Source organism: Leucoraja erinacea, chromosome 3 (assembly GCF_028641065.1).
Source record: "Leucoraja erinacea ecotype New England chromosome 3, Leri_hhj_1, whole genome shotgun sequence".
Taxonomy (NCBI): Eukaryota; Metazoa; Chordata; class Chondrichthyes; order Rajiformes; family Rajidae; genus Leucoraja; species Leucoraja erinaceus.
In genome coordinates, this window is record NC_073379.1 from 15,086,348 (window position 1) to 15,101,157 (window position 14,810).

At 46.0% G+C, this 14,810-nt stretch overlaps 1 protein-coding gene and 1 long non-coding RNA gene across 3 annotated transcripts in view; one reads left to right on the forward strand and one right to left on the reverse strand.

The window, feature by feature from the left end:
- Positions 1-14,810, reverse strand: part of LOC129695325 (isocitrate dehydrogenase [NADP], mitochondrial-like) — a 60,158-nt gene that overhangs the window by 20,465 nt on the left and 24,883 nt on the right. For both annotated transcript variants that reach the window (XM_055632169.1, XM_055632168.1), the window contains 3 exons: positions 10,275-10,440; positions 7,228-7,388; positions 5,109-5,252 (listed from right to left, as the gene is read on the reverse strand). In XM_055632169.1, coding sequence (XP_055488144.1) covers positions 5,109-5,252; positions 7,228-7,388; positions 10,275-10,440 — 471 coding nt within the window. The remainder of the gene's footprint in view (positions 1-5,108; positions 5,253-7,227; positions 7,389-10,274; positions 10,441-14,810) is intronic.
- Positions 1,227-3,745, forward strand: LOC129695326 (uncharacterized). Its single transcript, XR_008723146.1, has 3 exons — positions 1,227-1,965; positions 3,125-3,224; positions 3,360-3,745. It is a non-coding gene; the product is annotated as an uncharacterized LOC129695326 (long non-coding RNA).

Below are 14,810 nucleotides of genomic sequence, written 5' to 3' on the forward strand. Positions count from 1 at the left end.
GATAACGCAGAGAGTCAGTCTTCTCCGCAGGGTAGCGAGTCTAAAACTCCACGACACAGGTTTAATGCAGGGGTCGGCAACCTTCCGGCCCTTGGGCCGAATGTAGCCCGTAACCCGAAATCATCCGCTCCGCTGGTGGATTTTTTTCCACCTAAATCATCCGGCCCGCCGAGCATGGCCGCGCACCTTCTGTGAACACATTTAAGAAAGAACTGCAGATGCTGCAAAAATCGAAGGTAGACAAGAATGCTGGAGAAACTCAGCGGGTGAGACACGCAAGGGATGCATGAGGCTGCCTCACCCGCTGAGTATCTCCAGCATTTTTGACTACCTTCTGTGAACACATGATTTGATGCCTGCCATCCGGGGCAGGATCCATGTGTACACGTGATAGATGTGGCCCGCCATCCGCTCACAGACATGTGCCCCGGCCCCTATGCAGAACAAGGTTGCCAACCCCTGGTTTAAGGTGAGAGGGGCAAGATTTAAAGGGGATCTGAAAGGCAAGTTTTTCCACGCATTGGGTGGCGGGTATATTTGGAATGAACTGCGAAAGATGGTGGTAGAGGCAGGTACAATTATATTAAAATAATAATAATAATAATAATAATAATGACAATAAATGTTATCAGCCAAGTATGTATACACACAAGGAATTTGCCTTGGTGCTTTGCTCACAAAAGGATAAGAACACGATATACAGCAGACAATTAAAAATAAAACATTATAATTTAAACATGTGAAAATAAAGTACCAGAGTAAAAGGAGGCTACAGACATATGGCTGTTGAGTCGAGCGACTTCTCGTGGAAAAAATAACAGATATATGGATATTGAAGGCTCAGAGGTACTGGAGTCAAAGACAGTCAGATAGGATTAGTTTAGATACTGTAGGCATATTGGTTTATACAAAATGTGTACAGGCCGCACCTGGGTTATAAATGCCCGATTTACAGACACCCACACGTAACATTATTAAATTCAAAGGACTGCCACACAGTATGTACGTACATTCATTTCTGTGAAAGACAGAACTAGTTCCTCTCGCCACTTTTAGCTGTTGTTCTTTCTTTTCATACCTGCATGTTTTTAATGCCACTGGTTGTAACACTGTGGAAGCACCGTGACCACATATCATGTGATTTATGTGTATTTACCGACTTTTGGACAAAAGGGTTTCAGGGGTTATGGGGCGAAGGTAGGAGAGGGAAAGATAGATCTGCCGTGATTAAATGGTGGAGTAGACTTGATGGGCCGAATGGCTTTATCCTGTTCCTAGTACTTTTGAACTAACGTTAATGGTTGATCGATGGTCAGCCTGGACTCTGTGAACGGAAGGACCCACGCTGTATCTTTCAATCAATCAAAAACGTTTGAAATGCTTTTCATGTTGAGTTGGGTAATTGGTGTAATGAGAACACCAGATTTCCTGTAGGCTGTGGGCCGAGGAGCTTTATTCTACTGTTTTGTGAACGCAAGTCACCAAACTACATGAAAGTTTCACATATTGTGTAAAGAAATTATATAAATCACCTCTAAAACTCGTCATGAACAAGACTTGCACATTTTTATTAAATTAGAGAAATACCAGGAAAATGTCCGGGTAATTTTTAGTCCCGAAATTTAGTCGGGCAATCAAAGCACGTTTAACATTGAGTTGTATGCCAGTCGACCAATCACGCGCTTTGCTTCAGGCTAGCACACAAAATGGCTGAGGGTCCCTCTACAGATGCCTGTTTTACTGGAGATTCCGATTTGTTGTTCTGTGGAATACATGTCATGGAAACTTGCAGCATGGTAATTGAATTTAGGGAGAAAAGCATTAAAAAGGCTGAAGAATGTGCTGCGAAGTGGATAGAAGAGGAAGAAAGTCTTGAAAGCAAAGTCGCTGCTGAGGTGCTGGAACACAAGTCTGCAAATTATCTGGAAGACTGGAAGACAGCCAGGAATCAACTGGAACTGAAAGGTAGGATCTAAAGTCTGAATTTATGAAAATCTATCTGTATGGACTTTAATTAATTTAATTGCACCCTTTTATAATGTGAATAGATTCACTCACTCACTCACTCACTCACTCATCATTCATTCATTCATTTATTAATTCATGAAGTTGAGGGCCTAAACTATATGTATCCATAACACAGTCAATTAAACATTGTCACTAATGTAAGCTTGTTGTAGAGTAATAAGTCTTTAACAGCTAATCTCGGAGCTGCCTGTGATAACTTACCGGGAAAAAGTGCTAGTTAAGTACCAACCGCGGGGCCTAGGTACTTAATATAGTGAAGCCGCGGTCTCAATTAATAAGCAGCTTATTCGCGAACGCGGAGCCGCGGATCATCTCCGCGGGGGGGGGGGGGGGGGGGCTGTACATAGTGCCGTCTGTAGCGGCCGTTTCCAGGCCACGACCACGGGAGAAAAACGGAGGGATATTGATCGCATTTTATAGGCTTCCATTGCAGTGAGAAATGGTCAGAAATGGCTGATGTTTCTGTAGAAATGAATTGGTGATATGTGAACTTGAACTAATTTTTCTATGGTAGTAACCTATTGTTATTCTCATTAACATTAAGAAGAGGATGACATTTTATGAATTGAAATCCATGCAGACTTAATGACTATGAGATTTTTTTTTTTCTGTAGCCTCTACTTAAACTTGAAATAACTTATCAATTGTAGTAAATTACAGTGTAAGTCTTATTGACGTTAAATAGAGGTTGACACTTTATGAATTGAAATCCATGCAGACCTAGGTACTATGAGATGTTTCTTTCTCTAGCTATTCTGCACCCTCTGCTCCTGCACTTGAACTTGAAGTCTTATCTATGGCAGTAAATTACAGTGTCAGTCTCATTGACATTAAGAAGAGATTGACATTTTATGAATTGAAGTCCATGCAGATCTAAGTAATATGAGATTTTTTTTCTGCAGCTTCTGCCCCTCCACTCTTCAGAGCACCGTGCTTTAATGAACACTAATTTGATCATTTGCAGACTTGCCATCCCATCTACCTGGACATGCATACATGTTTAATTTCCTCATTGATGTGTCGATATTGTCTTACATAATATAAAACATGAAAAGATGGAAAATACACCCTGACACATATTATCTTCTATTATTAGGAGGCAGCAGTGTATCCCGGGTTACCATGCAGAGTGCTATCGTCACTCTGCAACATAACAACAATAAATCGAGCGATAGCAAAGTCTAGAAGGAAGAAAGGTAATGATAGGACAAACAACAAATCTTTTTACTTATACTCATATGATGTTACTTTGAAAAATGAAAAGATATATTTGAGGATGTTGATTTATTTTACTTTTCATTCCTTTTCTGCTTTTTCCTCTTTCAATTGAGTTCAAGACACTGAAAAGTCTGAAGCAGGTGAATCACCTCAAGAGGCAGTTCCTGATGGTGAAACAGATGAGCCGGACCCAAAGAGACTGCTTCGATCCATGACAAGTCATAGTCAACAAACAGCAACTGTCGAGCACACTGACTGCAGGCATGTTCTACCAGCGCATTGCATCATTCGTAAATGTTCAAAGTACACAAAATAAATAAATTGTGGAAAAAAATGATTATATAAAGTTTTATTTTAATGTGGATCGTTTCACTGTTTATTTGGTCAAATTATTTAAACAAGAGTGAATTATTTATGATAATGGCGTGCCGGTGAATGACTGCGACAATCCACCCACCGATCCACACAGACATACATACGCACATCCACACACACACATCCATCCATACACACACTTCCATGTATGCAAACACACACATACATGCACACATAAATCCGCACACACACACACACACACATCCATTCACACGCTGACATACATGTACACATCCAAACATACATGCACACATACATCCATCCACACGTACATACACATTTACATCCACAGATACACGTTTGAAAGGCATACACAGGCACCATCGGGGGGAGGGGAGGGGGCGGTCTATAACATAAATATCAGCTCATTGTAGCTTAAAATAAATATTCATCGAGCATTCAATTCTTGGCCAGGATGTGACATTTACATCAGAAATAAGACGGGTCTCTTACAGGTCTGGCACTGCCCCAGTCCCACTATGGCCGTTACCCCCACTCTCCCCACTTTGGCAGTCAGCGGGGTTCAGTAAATGGGGAAACCTAGAGGAGCTGTCCTGCCCCTTTAATTAGGCAGGTTCATGAGCCCTTAAAACCTGGGACATCTGGCTTGGTGTAGGTGTAAATTATCCCTCGAGTGTGTAGGATAGGGTTAATGTGCAGGCAGGCACGGAAATCGCTATCAAAATATGGAGGGGACGGGGGACGGAGGACAGGGGGGACACTATTTTTTGGTGGCCGCTCGCACATGCGCGCACACACACACTCGCGCGAGGCTTCGGAGGCTCAATCCAGTGCTAAATGCAGCTCAACTCTGCCTGTCTCGCATGGTTCACATACAGCCCTGCCTAGACCGATGGGACACTAGCGCTGCTTCTCCGGACTGACCATATTTCCCGCAAGTCCAGACAGGGCTGTAGGTTAACCTGACAGGACAGGCATAGTTGAGCTGGGTTTAGCGCTGCTTCTCTGCGTTGGCTGTGGGCCTGGGGGCACTGCTCCTGTCTGACTCCCGACCTCTCTGCCCACCCGTTTGCCCACTCGGGTGGGGACGGGACAGCGCTGGTGAACCGGGATCGATCCTGGCTGTCAATGAGGCGCAGGTCTGTGCCAAGAGTGTTTTGGCACGTCTCCTTCCTCCAATCACCGCGCTCTATCCTCAGACCCACCCCTCCCCCCACTCCTCCCTCCTCCAATGATCTCGCTGAATCATCATATCTCGCCTCCATTGCTTACTGACCGATGTCTCTCTCGTCCAATCAGCGCCCTCGATCAGCAATCCCACCCCCACTGTCTCGCGGAAAGCGGAGATTTCACCGAGTTTACTTTGGGGGGGGGGGAATGTCTCCCACCTCTCAAAACAGAGGGGGGAACGTGCCCCCCGCCCCTGTGTGCAGGGACCGCTGGTTGGTGAGGACTCGGTGGGCCGAATGGGCCTGTTTCCATGATGTATCTCTAAACTAAAACAAAACAAATCTAAATTTTCTTACCTCATCGGTATTGTACATTCCCATTCCCACTCCTCCACTAGGAAAGTCAAACACATTCCATTCCAGAGATTTGCTTCCATCTTTAGGTTCGAAGACAAGTTTGAAGTTGCCTGGTTTGTCCATGACAAAATCTATGGCTCGATACTGCAATGGAATTGTTTGTTAAATTGGATATTAAAGATTCAATTAAAAAAAAAGTGCTCCAGTTTCCTCCCACACATCCAAAGACATGCAGGTTTGTAGGCTAATTGGCTTCGGTAAAAAATTGTAAATTGCCCCTAGGATGGTGCTAATGTACAGGGTGATCGCTGGTCGGAGCGGACTCAGTGGGACGAAGGGCCTGATTCCATGCTGTATGTCTGCATGTCTAAAGTGTAAAGGGCTGACCTTTGCCATGGTCAAAGGTGTTCATCGGTGAATGTAAGCCATATGTTAAAGACAGGTCTGCATAGCAGACTTTAGGTATGGGATCAAAGACAATTTTATCCAAAAGCAGAGAAATCCTAAAATGATCCCTGCCAAGTGCCAGAAAATTATGTGTCAATATAAACTTGCCCTAAAGGGCCTGTCCCACTTGGCCGTCATTTCTGCGCCATTTACGCGACCTGATAGCGTGTGGGCAGGGTGGGACGGGCATATAGAGTGGCGTGGAGGAGTGTGGAGTTGTGCGCGGTATCGCGCAACGCGCCAGGATTTCGTTCTGCACAGAATCTTAGTACGCCACTGGCCTGTCGCGTAAATGACGGGCAAGTGGGACACCCTGGCACGGCGTAACATCTCACCTCCAACAGCAGCAGAAGCAGGCAAGCGATCACCGAGCTTGGCCTGGGGCTCACGGCTGTTGTGGATCCGGATCCGCCCCCACTCCTACTCCCAGAGCGGGGCCAAGACGATTGTAGATAGACACAAAATGCAGGAGTAACTCAGCGGGACCGGCAGCATCTATGGAGAGAAGCAATGGGTGACATTTCAGGTCGAGACCCTTCTTCAGACTGAAGAAGAGTCTCGACCCAAAACATCATCCATTCCTTTTCTCCAGAGATGCTGCCGGTCCCGTTGAGTTACTCCTGCATTTTGTGTCTATCTTCAAACGACGTCATGCGCTCTATGGGGACACATGACGACGCACGTGACTGTCGCGTGTCAATCACTACTGGCCTGTCGCGTAAATGACGGCCAAGTGGGACAGACCCTTAACACTTTGGGTTTGCTAACAACTGCATTCTATGGTTACCATTTCACCACTTGTATCAAACTCAAGTAGTTACAAAAGAGCGAAGGCAAAACACCAAAACATTGAGCTACTTTTACAAGGACCGTTTGCACAAACTGATCTTCAACAATAAATCTTTTAGTTCAACTTAAACTTCACCACACCCATAAACCTATTGTGAGCTGACTCTTCGGTGTAGGTTGGGGAAATATTACTTTGCACGTGACGTTCCCTTTTTGAGAAGATAATAAAGATTTAAAAAAGCAGCACAGTGGCTACTGTCCCACAGCATCAGACACCTGGGGTTCGATCCTGATCACGGACATTGTCTGTGTGGAGTTTAGTTTAGTTTTGGGAGGCAAAGTGGCACAGTGGAAGAGTTGCTGCTTTACAACGCTTACAGCACCTGAAACCCGGATTCGATCCCTTCCATGGGTGCTGTCTGTACTGAGTTTGTACATTCTCCTCGTGAGTTTTCTCCGAGATCTTCAATGTCCTCCCACACTCCAAAGACTGGGGTGAGAAAAAACTTTTTCACCCAGGGAGTTGTGAATTTATGGAATTCCCTGCCACAGAGGGCAGTGGAGGCCAAGTCTCTGGATGGATTTAAGAGAGAGTTAGATAGAGCTCTAGGGGCTAGTGGAGTCAAGGGATATGGGGAGAAGGCAGGCACGGGTTATTGATAGGGGATGATTACCCATGATCACAATGAATGGCGGTGCTGGCTCGAAGGGCCGAATGGCCTCCTCCTGCACCTATTTTCTATGATTCTATTTTTGTAGGTTAATTGGCTGGTATAAATGTAAATTGTCCCCAGCGTGTGTAGGATAATGTTAATGTACTGGAGTCACTGGTCAGTATGGATTCGGTGGGCCGAATGACCTGTTTCAGCAGGCAAAGTCTTACCTGATCGCCATATGCATGCCGTCCTATTGTTATTGGTTTCACCCAACCAGGAACCAGGCGTGGGATATTTTTGCAAATAATTGGATCTCTGAACACCGTGCCACCCAAAATATTCCGAATAGTCCCATTTGGGCTTTTCCACATTTGTTGCAGTCCAAACTCTGAAAAGTTATCAATTGGGTTTTCTTCATTAGTTTCTCACAATATAAATCGATCTGAATTCTACCAAGGCAGGGTAAAACGTGCAGTCATTGGAACTTCTACAAATAGAAGGTTGTCCACGGTTAATCAGTGACACTTGCACCACCTGGTGGCACTTCACAATAGGTCATTTTATACAATAAACACATTGGGTAGAGAGTCTAAAAATGTAATTATTGTGGCCTTGTCAAACATAAGGGTTAGCACTACACGCTACGAATCCCAGTTGTGGAGACACTGGTATCGTTAGCTCCTGCACAACTCACTGACTTGATCAACTTCACGACTATTTTCCATCCTGCACTCAAATTCACTTGTACCATCTCCGTCATCTCCCTACCGTTTCTGGATCTCACCGTCTCCATCACAGGAGACAGACTATTGACCGACATCAACTACAAACCTACCGACTCCCATAGCTATCTAGACAACACGTCTTCTCACCCTGCTTTGTGTAAATACTCCATCCCCCAATTCCTTCGTCTATGCTGCATCTGCGCCCAGGATGAGGTTTTCTATACTAGACCATCGGAGATGTCCTCATTCTTTAGGAAACTGGGGTTCCCCTCCTCCATTATAGATGAGGCTCTCAATAGGGTCTCCTTGATATCCTGCAGCTCCGCTCTTGCTCCCCCTCCCCCTATTCGCAACAAGGACAGAGTCCCCCTTGTCCTCACCTTCCACCCCATTAGCCGTCGCATACAACATATAATCTTCCAACACTTTTGCCACCTGCAACAGGATCCCACAACTGGCCACATCTTCCCATCGCCACCCCTTTCTGCTGTCCAGAGAACGTTCCCTCCGCAACTCCCTGGTCAACTCGTCCCTTCCCACCCAAACCACCCCCTCCCCAGGTACTTTCCCCTGCAACCGCAGGAGATGAAACACCTGTCCCTTTACCTCCCCCCTCAACCCCATCCAAGGACCCCAACAGTCTTTCCAGGTGAGACACTTGCACCTCCTCCAACCTCATCTACTGTATCCACAGTTCCAGGTGTCAACTTCTGTAGTTCGGCGAGACCAAACGCAGGCTCGGCAATCGTTTCGCTGAACACCTCCACTCAGTCCGCCTTGACCTACCTGATCTCCCGGTTGCTTAACACTTCAACTCTCCCTCCCATTCCCAATCTGACCTTTCTGTCCTGGGCCTCCTCCATTGTCAGAGTGAGGCCCAGCGCAAATTGGAGGAACAGCACCTCATATTTTGCTTGGGTAGCTTATGCCCCTGTCCCACTTAGGAAACCTGAACGGAAACCTCTAGAGACTTTACGCCCCACCCAAGGTTTCCGTGCAGTTCTCGGAGGTTGCAGGTGGTTGCCGGAGGTTGCAGGTACTGGAAGCAGGTGGGGAGACTGACAAAAACCTCCGGGAACCGCACGGAAACCTTGGGTGGGGCGCAAAGTCTCCAGAGGTTTCCGTTCAGGTTTCCTAAGTGGGACAGGGGCATTACACCCCAGCGGTATGAACATTGACTTCTCCAACTTCAAATAGCCCATGCTTTCCCCCTCACTCCATCCCCTTCCCCTTCCCAGTTCTTTCACCAGTCTTACTGTCTCCGACTACATTCTAAATCTGCCCCGCATTATTCCTCTGGCATCAGTCGGAAGAAGGGTCTCAACCCGAAACGTCACCCATTCCTTTTCTCTTGACATGCTGCCTGACTTGCTGAGACTACAGCATTTTGTGTCTACCTACAAAAAATACAGGGCAGCTTTTTCAGCATGGAAACAGGCCTGTCAGCACACTGAGACTGCGCCAACCAGCTAGCATCCCATACATCAGCACTATCCTACATACGATGGGCAATTTACAATTTGCAGAAGTCAATTAACCTGGAGAAGGCTCTCGTCCTGAAACGTCACAATTTCCTTCTCTCCAGAGATGCTGCCTGTCCCGCTGAGTTACTCCAACATTTTGTGTCTGACCTACAATCCTGTACGTCTTTGGAGTGTGGGAGGAAACTGGAACACCCAGAGAAAACCCATGCGGTCACAGGGAGAATGTACAAACTCCGTACAGACAGCAGCCATAGTCAGAATTGAACCTGGGTCTCTGGCGCAGTATGATGGCAACTCTACTGCTGCACCACTGTGACGTCCCTTGTAAAGGTATTCATTGTAAAGGCTTACAAATCATACACCAGTTGTAGACGGGCATAGAATCCAAAAAACAGTTCCTCAAAGGACCACCACAGGACTCAAGAACTTATACGTCCCACTCTTCTTTCTATTTCTTGTGTTTTTACATTTAAGAGTATTTTTATACTCTTCTTGCCATTGACAATAGACAATAGGTGCAGGAGTAGGCCATTCGGCCCTTCGAGCCAGCACCACCATTCACTGTGATCATGGCTGATCATCCACAATCAGTACCCCGTTACTGCCTCCCCATATCCCTTGACTCCGCTATCTTTAAGCACATTATTAACCAAGCACAGTGAATGCTAGGAAGACCATCCATTATTTGAATAGAAAATTCAAGAGGTGCTGGCTCGAAGGGCCGAATGGCCTCCTCCTGCACCTATTTTCTATGTTTAAAACTGTTCATTGCCATCAGCCAGCCGAAAGCTCACCTTCTGATGACCATTTTACTATTTGTTTATTAAACCACATCTGCCTATAAAACTATAATGGTTATGCTGGTGCAAACACTGAACATTTGGAGCTTTTTCCCCCCCAAATTCATGAAAACACTTTAGACAAAATGTGATATTCAACGAAGGGTCTCGACCAGAAACGCCACTCATTCCTTCTCTCCAGAGATGCTGCTTGTCACACTGAGTTACTCCAGCATTTTGTGTCTACCTTAAACTTATCATCCAAGTTGATTCAATGTACACGTACCTTCCACACGAGCTTCATCTGGTGTAATAGTGGCGCACTTCACCGCCACTCCATATTTCTGTGTTGCCAGAGCAGACTCAACGGTCACCTGGTCAGCTGTTTTATCTCGATTGGGGAGACCAAGATCAAAGTATTTCAGTTGTACCTTAACATTTGGCAGAATAAGCTGCAAAATAAATAAAAGCGTACCGTTAATATCAGTGTACGAAGAAGGCAAGCATGTTTGGACCGATTCCAGTCAAATTGCCACCTTTGGCAAAATGGACATGGTAGACCAATGGGTAGAACATAGAACAGTACAGCACAAGAACAGGCCCCTTGCCCCAAAATGTCTGTGTTGAACATAACGCCAAGCCCATCTATTAGCTACTTGCGCATAATAGTCCCTCCATTCCCTGTATATCCATATGCCGATCCAATACCAGCATCTGCAGTTCTTTGTTTTTACCTTTCTGCCTTATCCAAAAGGATTGCTTGGGAAACAATGTGCATTTCCCACTAATTTTTGTTGGCTTCTTAATGGGATTCTAAAGCCAAAGTCCTCAGTTGGTCAAGTATTTGTAATTAATTTATTAGCCGAGTATACAAGGAATTTCACGTAGCATCCGCACAGGGTGAACATTACAAGCTGATGGCAAGAGAGAGGGAGAGAAAAATTGGTTTAGTTTAGTTTAGAGATACATTGTGGAAACAGGCCCTTTGGCCCACAGAGTCCGCGCCGACCAGCGATCCCCGCACGTTAACACTATCCCACAAACTAGGGACAATTTACAATTATACCAAGCCAATTAGCCTACAAACCTGTACGTCTTTGGAGAGTGGGAGGAAACTGGAGAAACCATGCAGACAAGCACCCATAGTCAGGATCGAACCTAGGTCTCTGCCGCTGTAAAGCAGCAACTCTACCGCTGCACCACCATGCTGCCCTGGTGGAACAGAGAGATATAGAACTCTGCATTTGCTGAGACAGGTGCAAAGAGCGCAGTGTAGGAATATGATCGAGAATTAAAAAGACAATTAGAAGTTAGAGATCTCCACAGCAGATTGAATGCAGTAGAAACGTAGAAATTAGGTGCAGCAGTACGCCGTTTGGTCCTTTGAGCCAGCACCGCTATTCAATGTGATCATGGCTAATCATCCAAAATCAGTATCCCGCTCCTGCTTTTTCCCCATATCCCTTGATTCCATTAGCCCTAAGATCTATATCTAACTCTCTCTTGAAAACATCCAGTGAATTGGCCTCCACCGCCTTCTGTGGCAGAGAGTTCCTCAGATTCACAACTCTCTGGGTGAAAATGTTTTTCCTCATCTCAGTCCTAAATGGCCCGCCCCCTTATTCTTAAACTGTGACCCCTGGTTCTGGACTCCCCCAACATCAGGACATTTTTTCCTGCATTTAGCCTGTCCAACCCCTTAAGAATTTTATATGCTTCTATAAGATCCCCTCTCATCCTAAATTCCAGTGAATATGTCCAGTCGATCCATTCTTTCATCATATGTCAGTCCTGCCATCCCGGGAATTAGCCTAATGACCCTGCATTCCCTCAATAGCAAGAACGTCCTTCCTCAAATTAGGAGACCAAAACTGCACACAAAACTCCAGGTGTGGTCTCACCAAGGCCCTGTACAACTGCAGTAGGACCTCCTTGCTCCTAAACTCAAATCCTCTTGCAATGAAGGCCAACATACCATTAGATTTCTTCACTGCTTGCTATACCTGCATGCTTACTTTCAGTGACTGATGTACAAGGACACCCAGGTCTCGTTGCACCTCCCCTTTTCCTAATCTGATACCATTCAGGTAATAATCGGCCTTCTTGTTCTTGCCACCAAAGTGGATAAACTCACATATATCCACATTAATTGTGTTAAGTGTGTGTCTTGGTTTTTCTTTTGTAATGTCATGACTGTAGGAATGAAATTTCGTTCAAACCGTGTCAGTTTGAATGACAATAAAAGGTATTTTACTTCGGAGTCATGTGAGTGACTACGTGAAGACCCCGCCAGTACGCATGCGTGTCATATCGTCTATCGCATTGCGTTACGACTGGCAGGGTGGACGTAATTCTCCTGCCAGCAACAGACCCGAGGTAGGTTTTTTTAAAAAAACTTTTCAGGTTTAAATCTTCTTGCAGGAAGCTCTACTTAGAGGTCCTGCTAAATGTCCGGGGCGAAGTCGGGACGGAGGGGAAACCCCAGTCACGAACTTCAGGGAACCCCGGTCACGGGGAATTCCACCCACGGACATAGGCGCTCGGAAGACTGCGGAATGCGGGTAGCGAGCGACGGTGAATTCACCTTTGAGCTGCTAGCGGCAGAACCAGCAGCTTCATATTGGTAGAGAACTCGCTCGGGAGACCGTGAAATACGGGGAGCGGGCGGCGGTGGATTCGCTTTCGAGTCGCTGGCGGTGGAGCCAACGGCTTCTTATTGGTGCCGAGGGCACCTGGAAAACCGCTCCGGAGACCGCGGAACACGGGGAGCGGGCAGCGGTAGATTTGCCTTCGAGCCGCTGGTGGTGAAGCCAGCGGCTTCATATGGTGCCGGGGGCACCTGGAGAACCCGCTCCGTAGACTGCGGGATGCGAGGAGCGGATGACGGTAAGTTGCCTACTGAGCCGCTGGCAGTAAAACCAGCATCCTCATATATAATAACCCGCAATGGAAGTGTTTCTACAAGGACCCCAGTAAATCGCGGCTATCCCTTTTATAGTGACCGCGGGGATACCCTGTGAAGACTCACCGCCGGCGGGAGCAACTGTGTTCGCATATCCCTCATGGAGCGGTTGATGGAGCAGAAGCTCCAATGTGACATGCTCCGGTATATGGAGTTCTAGTCACATTGGAGTCCTAGGACGCCCATGGCAGCACCTTATTGAGGGCTGCATAATGCATCTCCCTTGACAGAGGGGAGCATTAGGAGTCACTTCTGGGCTGACTCTGAAGACAGGGGTTTGGCTGAAGATACCACAAGTGTGCATGGGGTGCAGGAACAACACTACCAGCAGCAGGAGCTCGACGAGTGGCCGTCAGGTTCAGGAAGGCTACATCATCGCGCAAGACCTCACATCTTCGGCGGCAGCACCCCTACGCACCTAACAGCAAACCACGATGAACTGAAGCTGGTGAAAGCTTGAAGGCCGTACAACCAGGACAAAGGTCTTTTTTAGGCCACAGCCCAGAACGGCCTACCTGGAAGATGCGCCAACCTCGTACTCGGGCTCCTCTACCTCCCAGAAGCAGGTACAAAATCATGCACATATGTTTAAGGCAGCTCCTGGGTCGGGTTGCATAAGTCCCCCCATACGGATAAAGGTATGGAACCACCTCGATGATGTCTCCTGTCACGGATACACGTTGGTAACATTAAACTGGTTTGTATATTTACACTGGTTTGGGATAACATAAGATTAGGTTATACTGCACACAGGTATGGTTGGATTTGCCTTTCAAGTCAGGCACACAAGAATGGGATGTGGACTGATCATTATCAACAGCTTCAACCCGCATGTGCAGACTTTTCTGAATAACTTCCATGTGACCATTTCCGCTCACAGGGTTGAAGATATTTGAAATTTAACTGGATGAGGCAATGATACACTCAGCAGCATTGCAAAATTGGCTAACTCGTTTCCAGACTATTTACCAAATCACTACTGTCAATGCTTCGACTGACAGAGCTAACAAATAAGTGGCATGTCCAATCTGGACGATATTGAGCATTAGGCTTATCAGCAACATAGCTATATTTGACAAATTGGTTCACAACCGTCCAGTTAAATTTAAATTGTTGATACCAACTGAAACTATTGATTATTGGGAAACAATCATCCATTTATTTGTCTGGGATCAGCTCTGATAAAAAAAATTAGACCTCTGCTAATTTTAGCTGAAACTATCAAAGTCACAATGATGGACAGCTTTGCTCCACTAAAACCTCTCATCCGTAAATTTTCAGTCATTTCCAAACTGATGCTATTGCCCAAAGATGGGTAATTTACTAATACCATCTCCAGTTACGGAGGCAGATGGGATTAGCACGAGTTATGAAGCGTTCAGTCATGGTATCAACTGCCAATGGACACCAGGTGCATTCTGTGCATTATAGGGTGTGTGGATATGCATATACGGCATGCACAAGTCCAAGGTGGTGGTGGTATATGTTAATCACAAAGGTACAATCAAATCAAAGTATCCGGTGATAGTTTTACCAAACCGCATTTAGCACTGGTGTATTATTATGCAAAATCAATGACAACACAGAATGAATGTGTGATCACAAAGTATTTAATGACATTGTGGATCAATGGAACACTAAATATTGAAATGCCTGCATCCAGGCTCAATCAACAGTGAACGAGGCATACAGTGGTGAAGGGTGCATTCTTGCTACACTAGGGAGGAATGTTATTTTATGTCTTCCTCCATTTGGCCTCAATAGACGGGTCTTGCAAAATTCAGCAAGATTCCCGCTTCTGGGTTTTCATAGTGCCTGCCTGGGTTATATACCTATGGCTCCCGCTGAGGCGAAGAATGA